At 38.9% G+C, this 15,489-nt stretch overlaps 1 protein-coding gene across 2 annotated transcripts in view; it reads left to right on the forward strand.

The window, feature by feature from the left end:
* Ophn1 (oligophrenin 1) overlaps positions 1–15,489 on the forward strand; it is a 351,260-nt gene that overhangs the window by 124,595 nt on the left and 211,176 nt on the right. For both annotated transcript variants that reach the window (XM_005358630.3, XM_013350521.2), the window contains exon 5: positions 11,597–11,668. In XM_005358630.3, coding sequence (XP_005358687.1) covers positions 11,597–11,668 — 72 coding nt within the window. The remainder of the gene's footprint in view (positions 1–11,596; positions 11,669–15,489) is intronic.

A 15,489-nucleotide genomic window follows, 5' to 3' on the forward strand; every position in this document is an offset into this window, starting at 1 on the left:
ACAGAAAGGGGAAGGGGAGAAGTGGGGAGAGACAGAAGCTGCCTATTTGAGAGGGAGATGGAAAAGGAAGGACTCAGGCTGGAAACTGAAGATCAGTTTACCTGGGTAGACAGGGAGGGAGTGGGCATTCCTTGTCTTTTTAAAGGGACAGAGCAGACCATTACATTCACTAGCAGTTAAGTGACTGTGAGCAGCCTCTCCCCAAGACTTCTTTATAACCAGGTCACCACTTTGGGAGATTATCTTCCTCTGTTTAATTAATCCTTCTACAAAACACTGTCAGAGATGTACCCAGAGTTGGATCCCACGTCCTGTGAAGTAGACAAGTGTCTTTTGCAGAACAGAACTGTATTATCAAAGCTCAATTTATCATTTTTTTCTTTTAAAAATAATTTTTGTGTATATGGCTTTTTTGTCTTCATGTGTGTTTGTGTTTCATTTGAGTGCCTGATACCTGTAGAGGCCAGAAGAGAAATTCCCTGAAATTGAATTTATATATGGTTGTAAGTCAGCACATATGTGCTGGGAATTGAACTGGGGTCCTTTGGAAGATTAGTCAATGCTCTTAACTGTGTTTTTTCTTCATAGATCTTGCTTTTGGAGTCTAAAAAAGTCACCATGAAATGTAAGGTCATCTAACTTATTCTGAAATTTCTTAGGCGTTTGGTACATTTAGGTCTGTGATCCATTTTTAAATAATTTTGGAAGGATTAAAAATCCTTAGTTTAATTTTTTACTATGTGCACATCCAGTGGTCACCCTTTCTCCACCACAACTTCAGTATTTGTTGTTGGTTGTTTTATTTATCTTTATCTTTCTGACTAGGGTAAGGTGAAATTGAAGTTGTTGTCATTTGTATTTGCATAGTTGCTGGGTATGATGACCATCACAGGATCATTTTGTTTGAATGGGTCATTTGTGGTTTTCATGTTTTCTTTTTTTTTGAATTTTTAATATAGTCTGGATATTAATCCTCCATCAGATATACAGATGGCAAAGATTCTTTTCAATCTTTTTTGTGGGCCTCCTCTTCATGCAGAAGCAGAAGCTTTTGCTTTTTATTAAGTCCAGCTTGTCAATTGTTGGCCTTAATTCTTGGACAAATGGATCCTTTTCAGGAAATCCTTTCCTAGACCTTTATGGTATCACTACTGTCTGCATTCTCTTCTAGCAGTTCCAATCTTTGAGGATTTAGGCTTAGGTCTTTGATCCATTTGGAGTTAGTTTTTGTGAAAGATGATAGATACAGATCTAATTTCATTCTCCTTCTTGTATAATTCCAGGTTTTCCAGTATCATTTGTTGAAGATGTTTTCTTTTTTCCAGTGTGTTTTTGGCACCTTTGTCAAATGTTAAATTGCTGACATTATCTGTACTCATGTTTGGGTCTTCAATTTTTTTCCATTGGTCTATATGTTTGTTTTGGCCAGCACCATAAGTCCTTTTATTATTATGGTTCTGTAGTATATTTTGGGATCTGAAATGGAAATTTCTCCAGCATTGTTCGTTTTGCTAAGGATTGTTCTGATTATATGGGGTCTTTTGTGGTTTCATATTAATTTCAAGATAGCTTTTTCTATTTCTGTTACAAATAATATGGGGATTTTGATTGGGATTGCATTGAATCTGTAAATGGCTTTTGGTAAAATGGTTATTTTTCACAATACTAATCTACCTATCTATGAATATGGGGTGCTTTCTTATTTTCTAGTGTCATTCTCTATCTCTTTCTTCAGAAATGTAAAGTTTTCATTGGAAAGGAACTTCAGCTCCATGGTTAGGTTTATTCCTAGATAGTTTATTTCTGTTGAGGCTATTGTGAATGGTATTGTGTCTCATGGTCTTCTCTGTATTTTTATTGGTATTGAATAGAAAAGGTATTGATTTTTGCAAGCTGATTTTGTGTTCTATCAATCTTGTTGAATTTGTTATCATTTCTTGAAGTTTTCTGGTAGAATTTTGGCATATCTAATTTATACTATCATATCATCTGAAAAGGGCAATAGTGTGGCTCCTTTTACTGTTTGTATACTTTTAATTTCTTTTTAACTTGCCTTGTTAGAGCAATTTATTTTGGGGACCAAGGAAAGGGTTTATTTGGCTATCATATTTTGAATCACAATCTACCAAGGAAAGTCAATTCAGGAATTCAAACCAGGTGAGCAGCTGGAGGCAGGAACTGATGCAGAATCCATGGAAGAGTTCTCCTTATTGGCTTGCTCCTCTTGGCTTGCTTAGCCTTATTTTTTCAATTAATTTTAAAATTTTTGAGATAATAGTTACAACATTTCTCCCTTCCTTTTATCCCTCCAAATCTTCCCATATATCCCCCAATTGCTCCCTTTTAAATTCATGACCTTTTAATGCATATATAAATTATATTAATATATATGAATATATATTCATAAGTGCAACCTGCTTAGTTTATGTAATGTTACTTGCATGTCTGTTGTCAGAGATGACCATTGGTTCAACTTAGTGTGCTCTTTTCCTGGAGAAGACTAACTCTTGTTCCTTAGTTACCAGTAGTTCTTTGTCTAGGACTGAGGAATTATGGACTTTCCCCCAGGACTATTTCTTAAATGATTATCTTTTCTCAATGCAAATGCTTCCCCTTTTTCTTTCCTCTATTTCTGTTTCATGTATGAATTCTTTTACTTTTCTCCATTTCCATATTGTGTTCATTGCTATAATTTTGTAGTAAGCCTTGAAATAAGGTATAAACTGTAGAGTCAGTTTGTTAGTATCCACAAAGTAAGTTACTAACATTTTTTATTGGGATAACACTGAATCTCTAGATCCAGCTGTGGAAGCTGTTATCTTAAAAATAATGGCTGTTTGTGTCTGGGAATGTGGGTCATCGTTCTGTTTACTACTCTTATTTGTATTTCATCAGTGTTTTATAACTTATTTATGAAGGTCTTTCATGTATATTTCTAGGTTTGTACCTAAGATTTTTTTTTATTTTTGGATTCTAATCATTTTAATGGTTTTGAATATAATCTTGACCTGAATGTGGTAATACAAACAAGTCTATACTCCCAGATTCCAGGAAAGAAGTTTGAAGCAGGAAGATCAGAAATTCAAGGGAATATTTGGCTTCACGGAGAATTCTAGGCCAGCTTGTGGTACATGAAATCCTTTTTAAAACAAAACAAAACAAAAGCAACAACAAAATCAACCAAAAAAGTCATCCTTCAACAAGAGACAATGTTTTTATGTGGTTTCTAGATCAGCAACATCCATATTTCTTGGGACATTATTCATGGCCCCAACCCAGACCTAGTTGGTACCCAAATCTGGAAATAGTGATTGAACAATTTTTATTATAAGTAGTGGTCCGTGTTAAAGTAAGAACTCTGTATAGGACAGCACAATGTTTTTTTTTTTTGTCCCCATCTTTACTGAGATGACTTGTTATCGGCATCCTAGTTTTGTTAAACAGCAGTTCCATTTAAAAGTTTTTCTCATCCCACTCTAAGAAGATAGTGGTCCTAGCTTTTCAGAGTAGTACTACTATTTTCTCAGCTCCTAGACAAGTGTGGTTGAAGATAGGCTTTGAGGGTAGGAGATTTAGTATTTGATTCTGACTCGGCCCCTAGCTCACTTTTTGACTTTCTACTAATCAGTTATTGTCTCGTAAAGTAAGGAAAATAATCGCCAGTCCTGTTATTATGAAGCACCCTACATGACATGATGGTACAAGAATGTTTTATAAAGGCGAAACACATTGATTATATAAAAATTGTTTTTAGTAGTCTCTGGTTGCTCATGAGAAAAAGCAGGAATTTTCCAAGTTGATGAAATTTGCTTCTAAAGATAATAAGGGGATGAAGGCATGAGTGCCTTCATTTAAGCCTCATAGATGGTCTACTCGCTCAGACCAAGTTCACTGGGTATTCTCTTCTGTCAGAGCTTCCCTGACCCTCTCTTCATGTTGTTCTTAGAGGCGTTTACCTCTAGCTCATTCAGCTGCTACCAGGAAGAAACCTCAGCTGCCTTTTTCCACTGTACTTCGTCTCTTTTATTTACGTGAGAGCAAAGCTCTCCATTACTGGGACAGAAATCATCTTCTGAGATGTTGTTTTCCTTCTCCTTCTTCCTGGTTCTTTGTCACACATTTATGTTGAACAGTTTGTCATTCTTTCTAAAATTAGAATCCCAAGTGGATTTATGATGACAAGCAATAAGGAAGTTCAGGGTCTGAATGGCCCTGGCCTGGTCATCTCCATAAACGAATGGAGATTGTGGCAGGAGCTGTGGGGAGAGAAAAGGTGGAGTATCCCAGCTGTGATGGTCTTCAGAGTCGTGTCTCGGGAGTGGTGTTTAAGCGTCTGGGTTGCAGACTTCCTGTATTTGAGGAAACCTGTCTGTCTGCTTTTCTAACTGAGAAGGGAGTTTTGTTCGTGATGTGCAAAGTCTCTGTTTGAGGAATGACAGAAATAACATTTAGAGGCCCACACCACTACAAACAGTATATTCCTGAAGCCAGTTTGATAGCTTGTTTACTACCAACAGTTCCAGAGCAATCCTGTGGTATTAGAGTGGAAACCATCTCTATTTAGCGTGACATTGTTCAGCTTTAATTTTGTCTTTATTCTGATGGAAGCTGATTCTCTAAACTCTTACTGAGTAAAGGCTGGGGCGTCTCATGGTTAGATTCCCATCAAGATACAGGGTTGTTGTTGGCATTTTTCACAGAGAACTCACAAAAATGAATGCAGTGGTCAGAAAGGTGATTAAAGACAAAGATTTCTTTTTTTAAACTAATTTATTTATTTTTATTTTATGTGCATTGGTGTGAAGGTGTCAGATACCTTGGAACAAGATTCTCAGAAAATTGTGAACTGGCATGTGGGTGCTAGGAATTGAATCTGGGTCCTCTGGAAGAGCAGTCAGTGTTCTTAACCACTGAGCCATCTCTCCAGCCTGACGAAGCTTTCTTAAAAGGGATTCTTTCGGTGGTTGCTGAACGTCTAAGAAATTTAAGGTTAAACAATACAAGAAGAAAAGGAACGAGGGTTCAGCATGTTTTGTCCCCATATCCCCAGCTTTGTTCTAGCAGAAAATAGTATTCTAACAACTGGGTAGCAAGGTTCACGGTATCAGTTTGTGGTCGGTGAGACTGAGCAACATCACCAGGTCAGTTAAGAGAAGGCTCTACAAGTGCCTCATTCAGTGAAGCATCTGCAGATAAATAATTTGCTTGGACGTCTGTTAAGAGTTGCGTATACACTTGCTTGTTCAGGACAGTCTTCCTGTGAACATGAAAAACTAGAAACTGTGTCATCCTGTGAACATGAAAAACTAGAAACTGTGTCATCTGAATATAAAAGCCCAGTTGGGCATCCATACAAACAATTGCTGTGTGACACTCTTTACGAGCGGCATGTTTACTTCCTGTTCAAAGTCAAACTTCCTCAATGTTTCAGACCGTCACATTTTACATGTTATTTATGTGACATTGGTGCCGGTTTTAAAAAATCATCTATTGTTTCCTAACAGCCTATTCTAAAACCTAATGGCTTACAGTAAAATGATTTAATTATTGGCAGTTGGTTTGTGGATCAGGTTTTAGGTAGAGAGCATTGGATATTTCTTCTTCTCCATGTAGGTATGGACTTTCTTCTTTTGGTTGATGAATACAGTTAGCTGTTGGGTATTAAGTGCCATTCCGAGAGGTGTTTGTGTGAGTAAGATCAGATACGGTCTGGAAAGAGGTTTCCTAGGTCTGGTAAATAAGTAGATGTGTGATGAGAATTCAGAATCACAGAGGTTCTGGGGGACCAAGTAGGTAAGAGATCTGTGTTTTTCTTTTTTAAGAGGCAGCAAGGGTAAAGAATATTTTTTTAGAGTTTTTAAATTGAAATTTTAATTAAAAAATACATACAGCTGGATGGTGGTGGTACATGCCTTTAATCCCAGCACTTGAGAGTCAGAGGCAGGCAGATTTCTAAGTTCGGGGCCAGCCTGGTCTACAGAGTGATTTCCAGGACAGCTAGGGCTGTTACACAGAGAAACCCTGTTTTAACACACTCATAAAAATAAAAGAAATACATACATAATTACAAATTAACCTGATTTCCACCCATTCTCCCCTGCCCACAACTACTTCCATGTTCTCCAGACTCCCTTTCAAATTCATGACCTCTTTTTTTATTATTACTGTTACACACACACACACACACACACACACACACACACACACACACCCAGTCCTACAGAGAATACTAGAAGCAATACTTGAGAACAAAGTGAGGAATAAGCCAGTGTAGGAGGCTATAGCAAGAAAACAAATGAAGCTATAATTTCAGAAACACAAAATAGAACTATAAGAACACAAACAAAAAAGATAGCCATCCATGGATACAATTCACTAATAACTTGAAACATTAAAGACCTTCCAGAGATGCAGTGATGCTTGAATTTATGTAAATTAATAAATGTAATTTACCATATAAATGGGCTGAAAAACAAAATCTACATGATCATCTAATATGATGCAAAAAAGGCCTTTGGCAATTTCCAACACCCCTTCATGATGAAAATTTTGGAGACAATAAGGATACATGGGACATAGTTCAACATAATAACACCAGTTTTTATCAAGCCTCCAGCCAACATCCACTTAAATGGAGAGAAACACTAGACATTTCTTTTAAAATCAGGAACAAGACAAGATTATCCATTCCCTTTACCTATTCAGTATATTAATTGACCTCTTAGCTAAAGCAATAAGACAACTGAAGGAGATCAAGTGATTTGGAATTATGTCTGTGTCTTCAGGTAGACAAATAGGAAGGAAAAAAGTCAAAGTATTTTCATTTGCAGATGATATAATTGTGTATGAAAATGGCCCTAAAAACTCCACCAGGAAACTCCTACAGCCGGTAAACACGTTCAGCAAAGTAGCAGGATAAAAAATTAACTCATAAAAAACAGTAGCCTTCATATATTCAAGCAATAGGCTGAGAAAGTAATTGAAACAACATCCTTCAAAATAGGCTCAAAAATATCTTGGGGTTACTGTAACCAAGCAAGTGAAAGATTTGGATAATAAAAACTTTAAGATATTGAAGAAAGAAACCGAGGAAGATATCAGAAAATGGAAAGATCTCCTATGCTTTTAGATTGATATGATTAGTATAGTAAAAATTACCATGCTACCAAACACAGTCTACAAATTCTGTACAATCCCCATTAAAATTCTGACACAATTCATGACAGAAATTGAAGGGACAGTTTTCAGCTTCATAAGGAAATACAAGATCCCCAAGGTAGCTAAAATAATTGTGAATAATGAATGAACTGCTGAAGATAGCACCATCCCTTACCTCAAATTGTACTATAGAGCTGTAGTAATAAAACAGCATGCTATTGTCATAAAACCTATCATGTTGATGTCTGAAATCTACCTGAAGACCCAGACATAATTCCAAACACATATGGACACCTGATCTTTTACAAAGAAACCAGAAATGCACATTGGAAAAAGACAACATCTTCAACAAATGGTACTGGTCAAACTGGATGTCAACATGTAGAAGAATCCAAATAGATCCATATCTGTCACCCTGCATAAAACTCAAGTCCAACTGGGCTGTGGTGGCGCACCCCTTTAATCCCAGCACTCGTGAGGCAGAGGCAGGCGGATCTCTGGGAGTTCGAGGCCAGCCTGGTCTACAAGAGCTAGTTCCGGGACAGGCACCAAAGCTACAGAGAAACCCTGTCTCGAAAAACAAAAACAAAAACAAACAAACAAACAAAAAAAAAACAAAAAAAGCCCCCCCCCCAAACAAAAAAAAAACCCTCAAGTACAAGTGAATTAAAGACCTCAACAAAAAACCAGATACACTGAAGCTGATAGAAGAGAAAGGGGAAAGTAACCGTGAATGCATTGGCACAGGAGACCACTTCCTAAATGAAACACCAATAGCACAGGCACTAAGATTAACAATAAATGGGACCTCATGAAACTGAAAAGGTTTGATAAGACAAAGGATACTGTCAATAAAACAAAACAGCAGCCTATAGAATGGGAAAAGATCTTCACCAATCCCACATCTGACAGAGGGCTAATCTCCAAAATATATAAAGAACTTAAGAAACTAGACATCAACAAACCAAATAATCCAATTAAAAGTGGCATATAGATCTAAACAGAGAATTCTCAACAGGAATCTCAAATGGCCAAGAAATGCTTAAATAAATGTACAACATCCAGGAAAATGTAAATCAAAATGATTATGATATTCCATCTTACATCTATCAGAATGGCTAGGATCAAAACTACAAGTGACAGCTCATGCTGACAAGGATGTGGAGCAAGGGGGACACTCTTCCATTTATGATAGGAGTGCAAACTTGTACAGCCACTATGAAAATAAATATGGCAGTTCCTGAGAAAATTGGGAATTGATCTACTTCCAGACCTAGCTATACCATTCTTGCATTTATTCCCAAGGGATGTCCCATCCTACCACAAGGACACTTGCCCAACTATGTTCTTATTCATAATAGCCAGAAATTGGAACCTAGGTGTCTCCCAACCAAAAAATGGAAATAGAAACTGTGGTACATTTACACAATGGAGTATAACTCAGCTGTTAAAATGACCCCATGAAATATGTAGACAAATGGATGGAACTTGAAAAAAACTCATCCCGAGTAAAGAAATTCCTTTTATGTTCCTTTCCTCAAAGCATTTATTTGTTTTTCATAAGGGAACTAACAAAATTCAATAAAAAGTAAGCAAATTAACGTTTATATCAATGCTAGAAACTGATCTCATGGTCCTATAGATGATGAACATTTCCACTACTCCTGAATTATACCTCTACTCCAATTGCTATGCTTCAGGATGATAAAATTTTCATTTTACACAAAAGTGTTTCATTTTCCCTCTTATTGAAAATAATTTTTTTCTCACCTAATATATCCTGTTTGTGGTTTCTTCTCCCTCTACTTCTCCAAGTTCTTTCCTACCTCCCCTCCCAATCTGGTTCCATCACCTTTTTATCTTTCATTAGAAAACAGACAGGCTTCAAAGGGATATTACAAAATAAAAAATAATAATATAAAAAACCCTCACACATTGGAATGGGATAAAACAAACAAATAGAAGGAAAAGATCCCACAAGAAGGCAAAAGAAATAGACCCACTGATTTGTACACTCAGAATTCTCATAAAAATAAGCTAGAAGCCATAATATACATGCAAAGGAATGGTAGGGCAAAAAGAGAGAAAATATATAAATTAAATAAAAATTAAAATAAAAAATAAGATTAAAAAGCCATGATATGACATTATTAAGTAAGGGGCCTCCTTATAAATAAATAAAGCCCCTAAAAAAGGTGGTCCTGTGTTGGTTTTCTGTTGGCCATTCACTGTTGGACATGCAGTCTGCCCTTAAGAGTAGTTTTGTTTCCCCAATCGTTTGCTTCCCCAGTGAGACTCCTTTGGAGAAAAGGAAATTTTCCTTTGCAAGTAGTTGTCCATTGGTTGTTGCTTCTGGGTTAGGGATAGAGACATGTATCCACTTCTTTCAGGTCTAGGACACCTCTGGCTTATACCTGTGTAGGCCTTGTGCAAGCTACCCCAGTCTCTGTGAGTTCATATGTGCCTCAATCTTTTTACTTAGAGGGCCATGTTTCTTTGGTGTCCTCCATCCCTGAATGCTACACTCTTTTCACCTTCTCTTCAACAGTGTTCCCTGACCCTGAAGGGAGGGATTATATGGAGGCATCGTGTTTTGGGCTGAGTGTTCTATGGTCTCTCATTCTTTGCATATTGTCTGGGTGTGGGTTTCTGTATTTGATCTCATCTGCTGCAGGAGGAAGTTTCTCTGACAGTGGCTGAGCAAGGCACTGATGTATGAGTATAACAGAATGTCATTAAGATTCATTTTATTGGTACATTCTTTTAGTAGAACAGTAGTATTTGGTTTTGCCCTAAGTCTCTGGGCTATTTAGTTTCAGGCTCTTGGTGGCCCAGGCAGAACTGGGTAAGCTTTCCATCCTATGAATTGGACGGTAGGTCAGATATGTTACCAATTGTTTACTCCCCCAAACGTTGTTCTACCATTGGACTAGCATTTCTTGTAGGTAGGACAGATGGTAAACCAAAGGGCTTGTAGCTGAGTCAGTGTTTGTTTCTCCTATGTAGCACAGAAAGTACCTTCCTCTACCAAAGACACTAGCATGTAGGGGTGAAGGTACTAGGTAGGCAACAACTGAACTTCTCCATATTTAATGAGTTGTGTAGGTGTCTTCAGCAATCGGGCCTTGCCATTAGTTTGTGTAGAGCAACCTATAGTCTTTGCAACAGCCTAGGTTATTTGGGGATTTTCATGGTATCCCTTTGGCCAACAACTCAATTAGATGTAACCCATTCCTGGGACTAAAAGCTTTATTTTGTGACAAGAGACATTCTGTTAGAGCTCTGCCTCCCCCATTATTTGGTGATTTCATTTAACTTTCCTTCATATAAATATAGGGTTTTCTATCTTATTAGGCTTCTTCTATACTACCCCTCAAATGTAGCTTAATTTTAGCTGTCTTTCTCTATAATTCCCCTTCTCATCCCCCTTTTTCTTCCCCTTCTTCACTTGACCCTGCCTTTTCAGCTCCCCTACCTATACATAGCCATCTTAACAGCTAATAGCCACATATAACTATTTTTGCCTTTTTGGTTATAGATTGCCTTAGTCAGGATAATTCTTTCCTAGTTTTGTCCATTTGCCTGAGAATTTCATGATTTCATTTTCTTAACAGCTGAATAATAATTCTTCTTAATCTCTTCTTCTGTTGAGGGACATCTAGGTTGTTACCAGTTTCTGGCTATTGTGAATAAAGCAGCAATGAACATGATTGGGCAAGTGTCTTTATGGTAGGTAGGATGAAGCATCCTTTGGGTAGATGCCCAAGAGTGGTATAGCTGGATCTTGAGGTAGATTGATACTCATCTTCTTGAGAAATTGCCACATTGATTGCCATAGGTGCTGTACAAGTTTGCATTCTCTGCAGCAATGGATGAGTGTTCCCCTTACTCCACATCCATGTACCCCATTTTTATTTGGGTTATTTGTTTCCTTGGTATTTAGTTTTTTAAATTTTTTTTTATATTTTGTGTATTTGTCCTCTGTGGAATGTGTAGTCAGTAAAAATCTATTCCCGTTCTGTAGGCTGATACTTTTTATGAATGGCAGTGTCTTCTGCCTTCTGCTTTTCAATTTCATGAGGTACCATTTATTAATTGTTGATCTTAGTGCCTGTACAAACAGTACCCTGTTCAGAAAGTGTTTTTTTTAGAATGTTCGTGTGTGTGTATGTATGTATATTGTGTGTATGTATGTTTTTTTGAGACAAGATTTCTCTGTGTAAATCAGACTGGCCTCAAACTCACTCTGTAGTCCAGATTGGCCTCCAAATTACAGAGATCCTCATGCCTCTGCCTCCCCAGTGCTGAGATTAAAGACGTGCACCACCACCCAGCAGGATGATATATTTTAAAGAAAAACACTAATGGTAAGGAATAACAAGTTTGCATTTGAACCTTGTTAATCTAGATGTTATTTTCTTCTTTTTTTTTTCTTTAGGTACAAAATGCTAGTGACTTGCTGATCAAACCCCTGGAAACTTTTCGGAAGGAACAAATAGGTTTCACAAAGGTATATTTTTGGTGCTAAATGTATATATGTATAAATGTATATATAAGGTTATTTCAGATAGTAATTGAGTAGTTGTTTGGGCTGCCATTCATTATTCTGCAATGTTCAAATGAAGATGCTCAGATTTCCCCCAAAGCTAGGAGTTTATCTCTGTGAGTGTTTCCCGAAGAACTTGGAATTTGCATGCTTGGGTGCCCTAATCCATGCGGGTGGGTATCATCTACACAGTGAGAGTCTGAGTAGAACAAAGGTATAGAGAAAGGTTGAGTTGACAACTAGGCCACATGACTTGGGACATGGCCCTTTGCTGTCAGTATTACTGGTTCTTACTCCTTCAAACCCAAATCAGAATCCACAGCAATAACTTTTAAGCTGTTGAACCTTCTTACTATTCTACTGGTATTCCTTACAATTTACATATAGCAGATCATGAAACTTTTTAACCTTCATAATCATTAGATCCAGCACCTTAGGATAAGTTTTTTTCTCTCTCTCCTCTCTCTCTCTCTTTCTCACTCTCACGCTTTATCTCTCTAACTAATATAGAAATTAGCAATAGGAAGTGTCTGCTGCTGTAACTAGTAAGAGTTATATACCACTTAACAGTGGGAATACATTCTGAGAAATGCATCGTTAGCTGAGTTTATCATTATGTGAACTTCATAGAGAATACAGAACTAGATGGCATAGATCATTCAATGTAGTCTCTTCATACAATTAGGAAATGCAGTAAGCATGAGGTATTTGACAAAGTATATTGTTTAACAGTAAATGTTTTCTAAGGTTTATCCTCTAAAATAATGATAAAGGTATGGTATAGTAAATATATATCCCAGCAACATATTTTTGTTATCATGCAAAGGTATATGATTAGATGTGCTAATTTCTGGTTATTGATCCCACAGTATACAGTATCACAGACATATCAGTGATGCCGGATGCTATGATGTTACTATGACTATAATGTCATGGGAATGGCAGAAAATTTTCTACTCTCCTGCTGTCCTTCCTCTCCCTTCCCTTTCTCCTCTCTTCCTCCAGTTACCCTCCCCCTCTTCTGTAATCTCTTCTGTCCCCTTTGTTTTCTTTACTTTTTTCAGACAAAATGTCAGTGTTGCTTAGGATGGACTCATATCCCTGATCTTTCCTTTGTAGGTCCACGAACGCTGGGCTTGAAGGCTTGTCCCACCAAACCCAATTCTATTATCTTTTGGGCCACTGTCATACATGCAGTGTGTTGTTGAAAAATGTCAAATGTCATTATGTCACATAAGAGTAATGTGGTATTATGTAGCATATAACTATATGTACAACTATGAAGGCACCACCGGAACCACACACTTGGTGGGCTGGGACAGTTGAGGAACATTCCTGGGGAAGTGGAGAGTGCTCTGGAATGACTTCTATCTGGTAAGGATTCAGCAATAAATGAGGAGACTGATTAAGAAAGCTTCCACTGTCTTAGATTATACTTGACCAATTATGTAGTGTTATGAGAAATGTGGACATTAAGGTGATAGATATAGATCCATTTGTATACTTCTAGGTGGAGACATCCAGTTTGACCAGCATCATTTGTTGAAGATATTTTCTTTTTTCCAGTATGAATTTCTGTTTTGTTTTCTTTATTTAAAAAGTATCCATCGTTGTGTGGATTCATGCTTGGGTCTTTGATTCAATCCCGTTGGTCCACTGGTCTGTTTTTATCCCAATACCATGCATGCAGTTTTTATTACTATAGTTCTACAGTACAGCTTGATATCAGGGGCGGCAATACCTCCAGATGTTCTTTTATTGTATGGGATTGTTTTAGATATCCTAGATCTTTTGTTTTCCAATATGAAGTTTAGTATTGTACTTTAAATGTCTGTAAATAATTGTGTAGAAATTTTGATAGGGATTGAGCTGCAGAGATTTTTAAGTGGACTATGTAAGAAGTAGCTTGTTTTCTTCTGCCTAGTAGTAGTAAAATTTAAGAAGAGAAAAAGTGAAGAAGAACTTATTCATTTATTTGTCACTGTTACTGATTCTTTGTGTGTTTTTTACATCATTTATCTTGATTCTGCTTATCTGCCCGTCCCCTCACATCTGCCCTCTGCCCATGTGACTGCCCCTTAAAACAAAACAAAATTTAAATTTTAAAAGAAAATCCAAAAGCCAAACCAAACAAAAAACAAAACAAATAAACAAAAGAAGAGTCTTGTGCAAGGGGTAGTGTGGCCCGTTGAGTCACCCAGTGCACCCTGTAGTCCATTAGTCTGTACTTGCAAGTGTTCATGCAATCAGTCGTTGGTGTGGCTCGAGGCCTCTGGCTTCCGGTACACTATAGATGCTAAGCCCTTGCTGGCTCTCCTTTTAGATATCCTGTTGTTATCCTGTGCCATGGAGATCCTGCAGTTTTGGTCCTGTAGGTTCGTTCCCTTCACATGCCCCCGAAAGTTCACAGATGGGGTGGATGTTGGGGTGGACTAACTTATAGCCCTGGTTCTGGGCTTAGGTGATAGCTGGGTTGGTCAGCCCACCAGTTTTCCATCTTCATCACTACCTAGGTTTCAGCACTGTCCCAGCTAGCTCAGCCAATGCAGCCTGCAGCAAGGAGTGGGACCACTTTCGCTCTCAGGTCCTCAGATCCAGGTTGCCTTAACTCCTACCACCAGGGCTAGCTCTATTATTCTACCCAGATAAAGTGCAGGACCCTCTTTCCTGATTGCTATAGGGGGCATATGAGAGGGTGGGGGCAGAGGCAGCTTTCCTGCTTTCATGCCTTCAGGGCTGGCTCACCTGCACTCCTGATAACAGGGTCATCTCTAGTGTGCTGTCCAGGCAGGGTTCAGGGCCTGCTGTCCTGCGTGCTGCAGCAGGTGAGGGGCATGGCTAGTTCTCTTATTCTAGTGACCCCAGGGCCAGTTCTTTTGTCTGCTGTGGGTAGCAAGGGGCAGAGGGGGGAAAGGCGTCTTTCCCTCACCCATGCCACCACATGACAGACAAGGGGGAGGGTCTGCTCTGCTGCTCTCATGCCCTCAGGGACGACTGACGTGCCTCTCGATTAACAGGGTCAACTCTAGTGTGCTGCCCTGGTGAGCTACACACCTGTGGTAAGGTTTGGGGTCTTATTTCCTCTGTGTGGGGGTCAATTATCCCTGGAGGCATGGGATCAGCTCTCCTGTTGCCGTTTTTTAGCGAGGGGCAGAGCCAGCTATCTCAGGCATAGTGAAGGGCAGGGCTAGCTCAGCTCAGCCCTCAGATTTCCATAGGCATGGTTCTTATTACCCCTTGTGCTAACACAGGTCATGGACATCATCACGGACTCCAGCTAATGCTGGACCATGGACCCAGACATGTCCCTGAGCAACAGCTCAGGCCTGGACATCTCCATGCTCCCATGTAGCACACAGACTACTCAGATCAGTATGTCCTTGGCAGTGGCATGGCCCTTGGACACTGAGATGGTCCTGGGTGGTCATCCACATGACCCTAGGTGTGACAGGAATCACAGACATCACCTGAGACCCTGACTGCCTTAGGACCATGGACCCAGACATGCCCCTCGGCTGCAGCCCTAGACAAGAGGACAGCATGGCCCTGGGTGAGAGCACAGGCTACTTATATCTGTATGGCCCCTGTTGCAGTGTGCCTTTTCGATACCATCATGGACTCAGGTGACAGCACAGACCATAGGCTTGGGTGGTAGTAGCCCAGGTCCTGGACATCACCTTGGACTTGGGTGGCAAGCAGGTCATTTATGTCAACCTGTTCCTTACCACCCTCACCTCTTCAAGTCCTCCTCTCTTCTTAGCTCATGAACTTTTTTGCACCCCCCC

The sequence above is a fragment of the Microtus ochrogaster genome, chromosome X, assembly GCF_000317375.1.
Source record: "Microtus ochrogaster isolate Prairie Vole_2 chromosome X, MicOch1.0, whole genome shotgun sequence".
NCBI classification, from domain to species: domain Eukaryota; kingdom Metazoa; phylum Chordata; class Mammalia; order Rodentia; family Cricetidae; genus Microtus; species Microtus ochrogaster.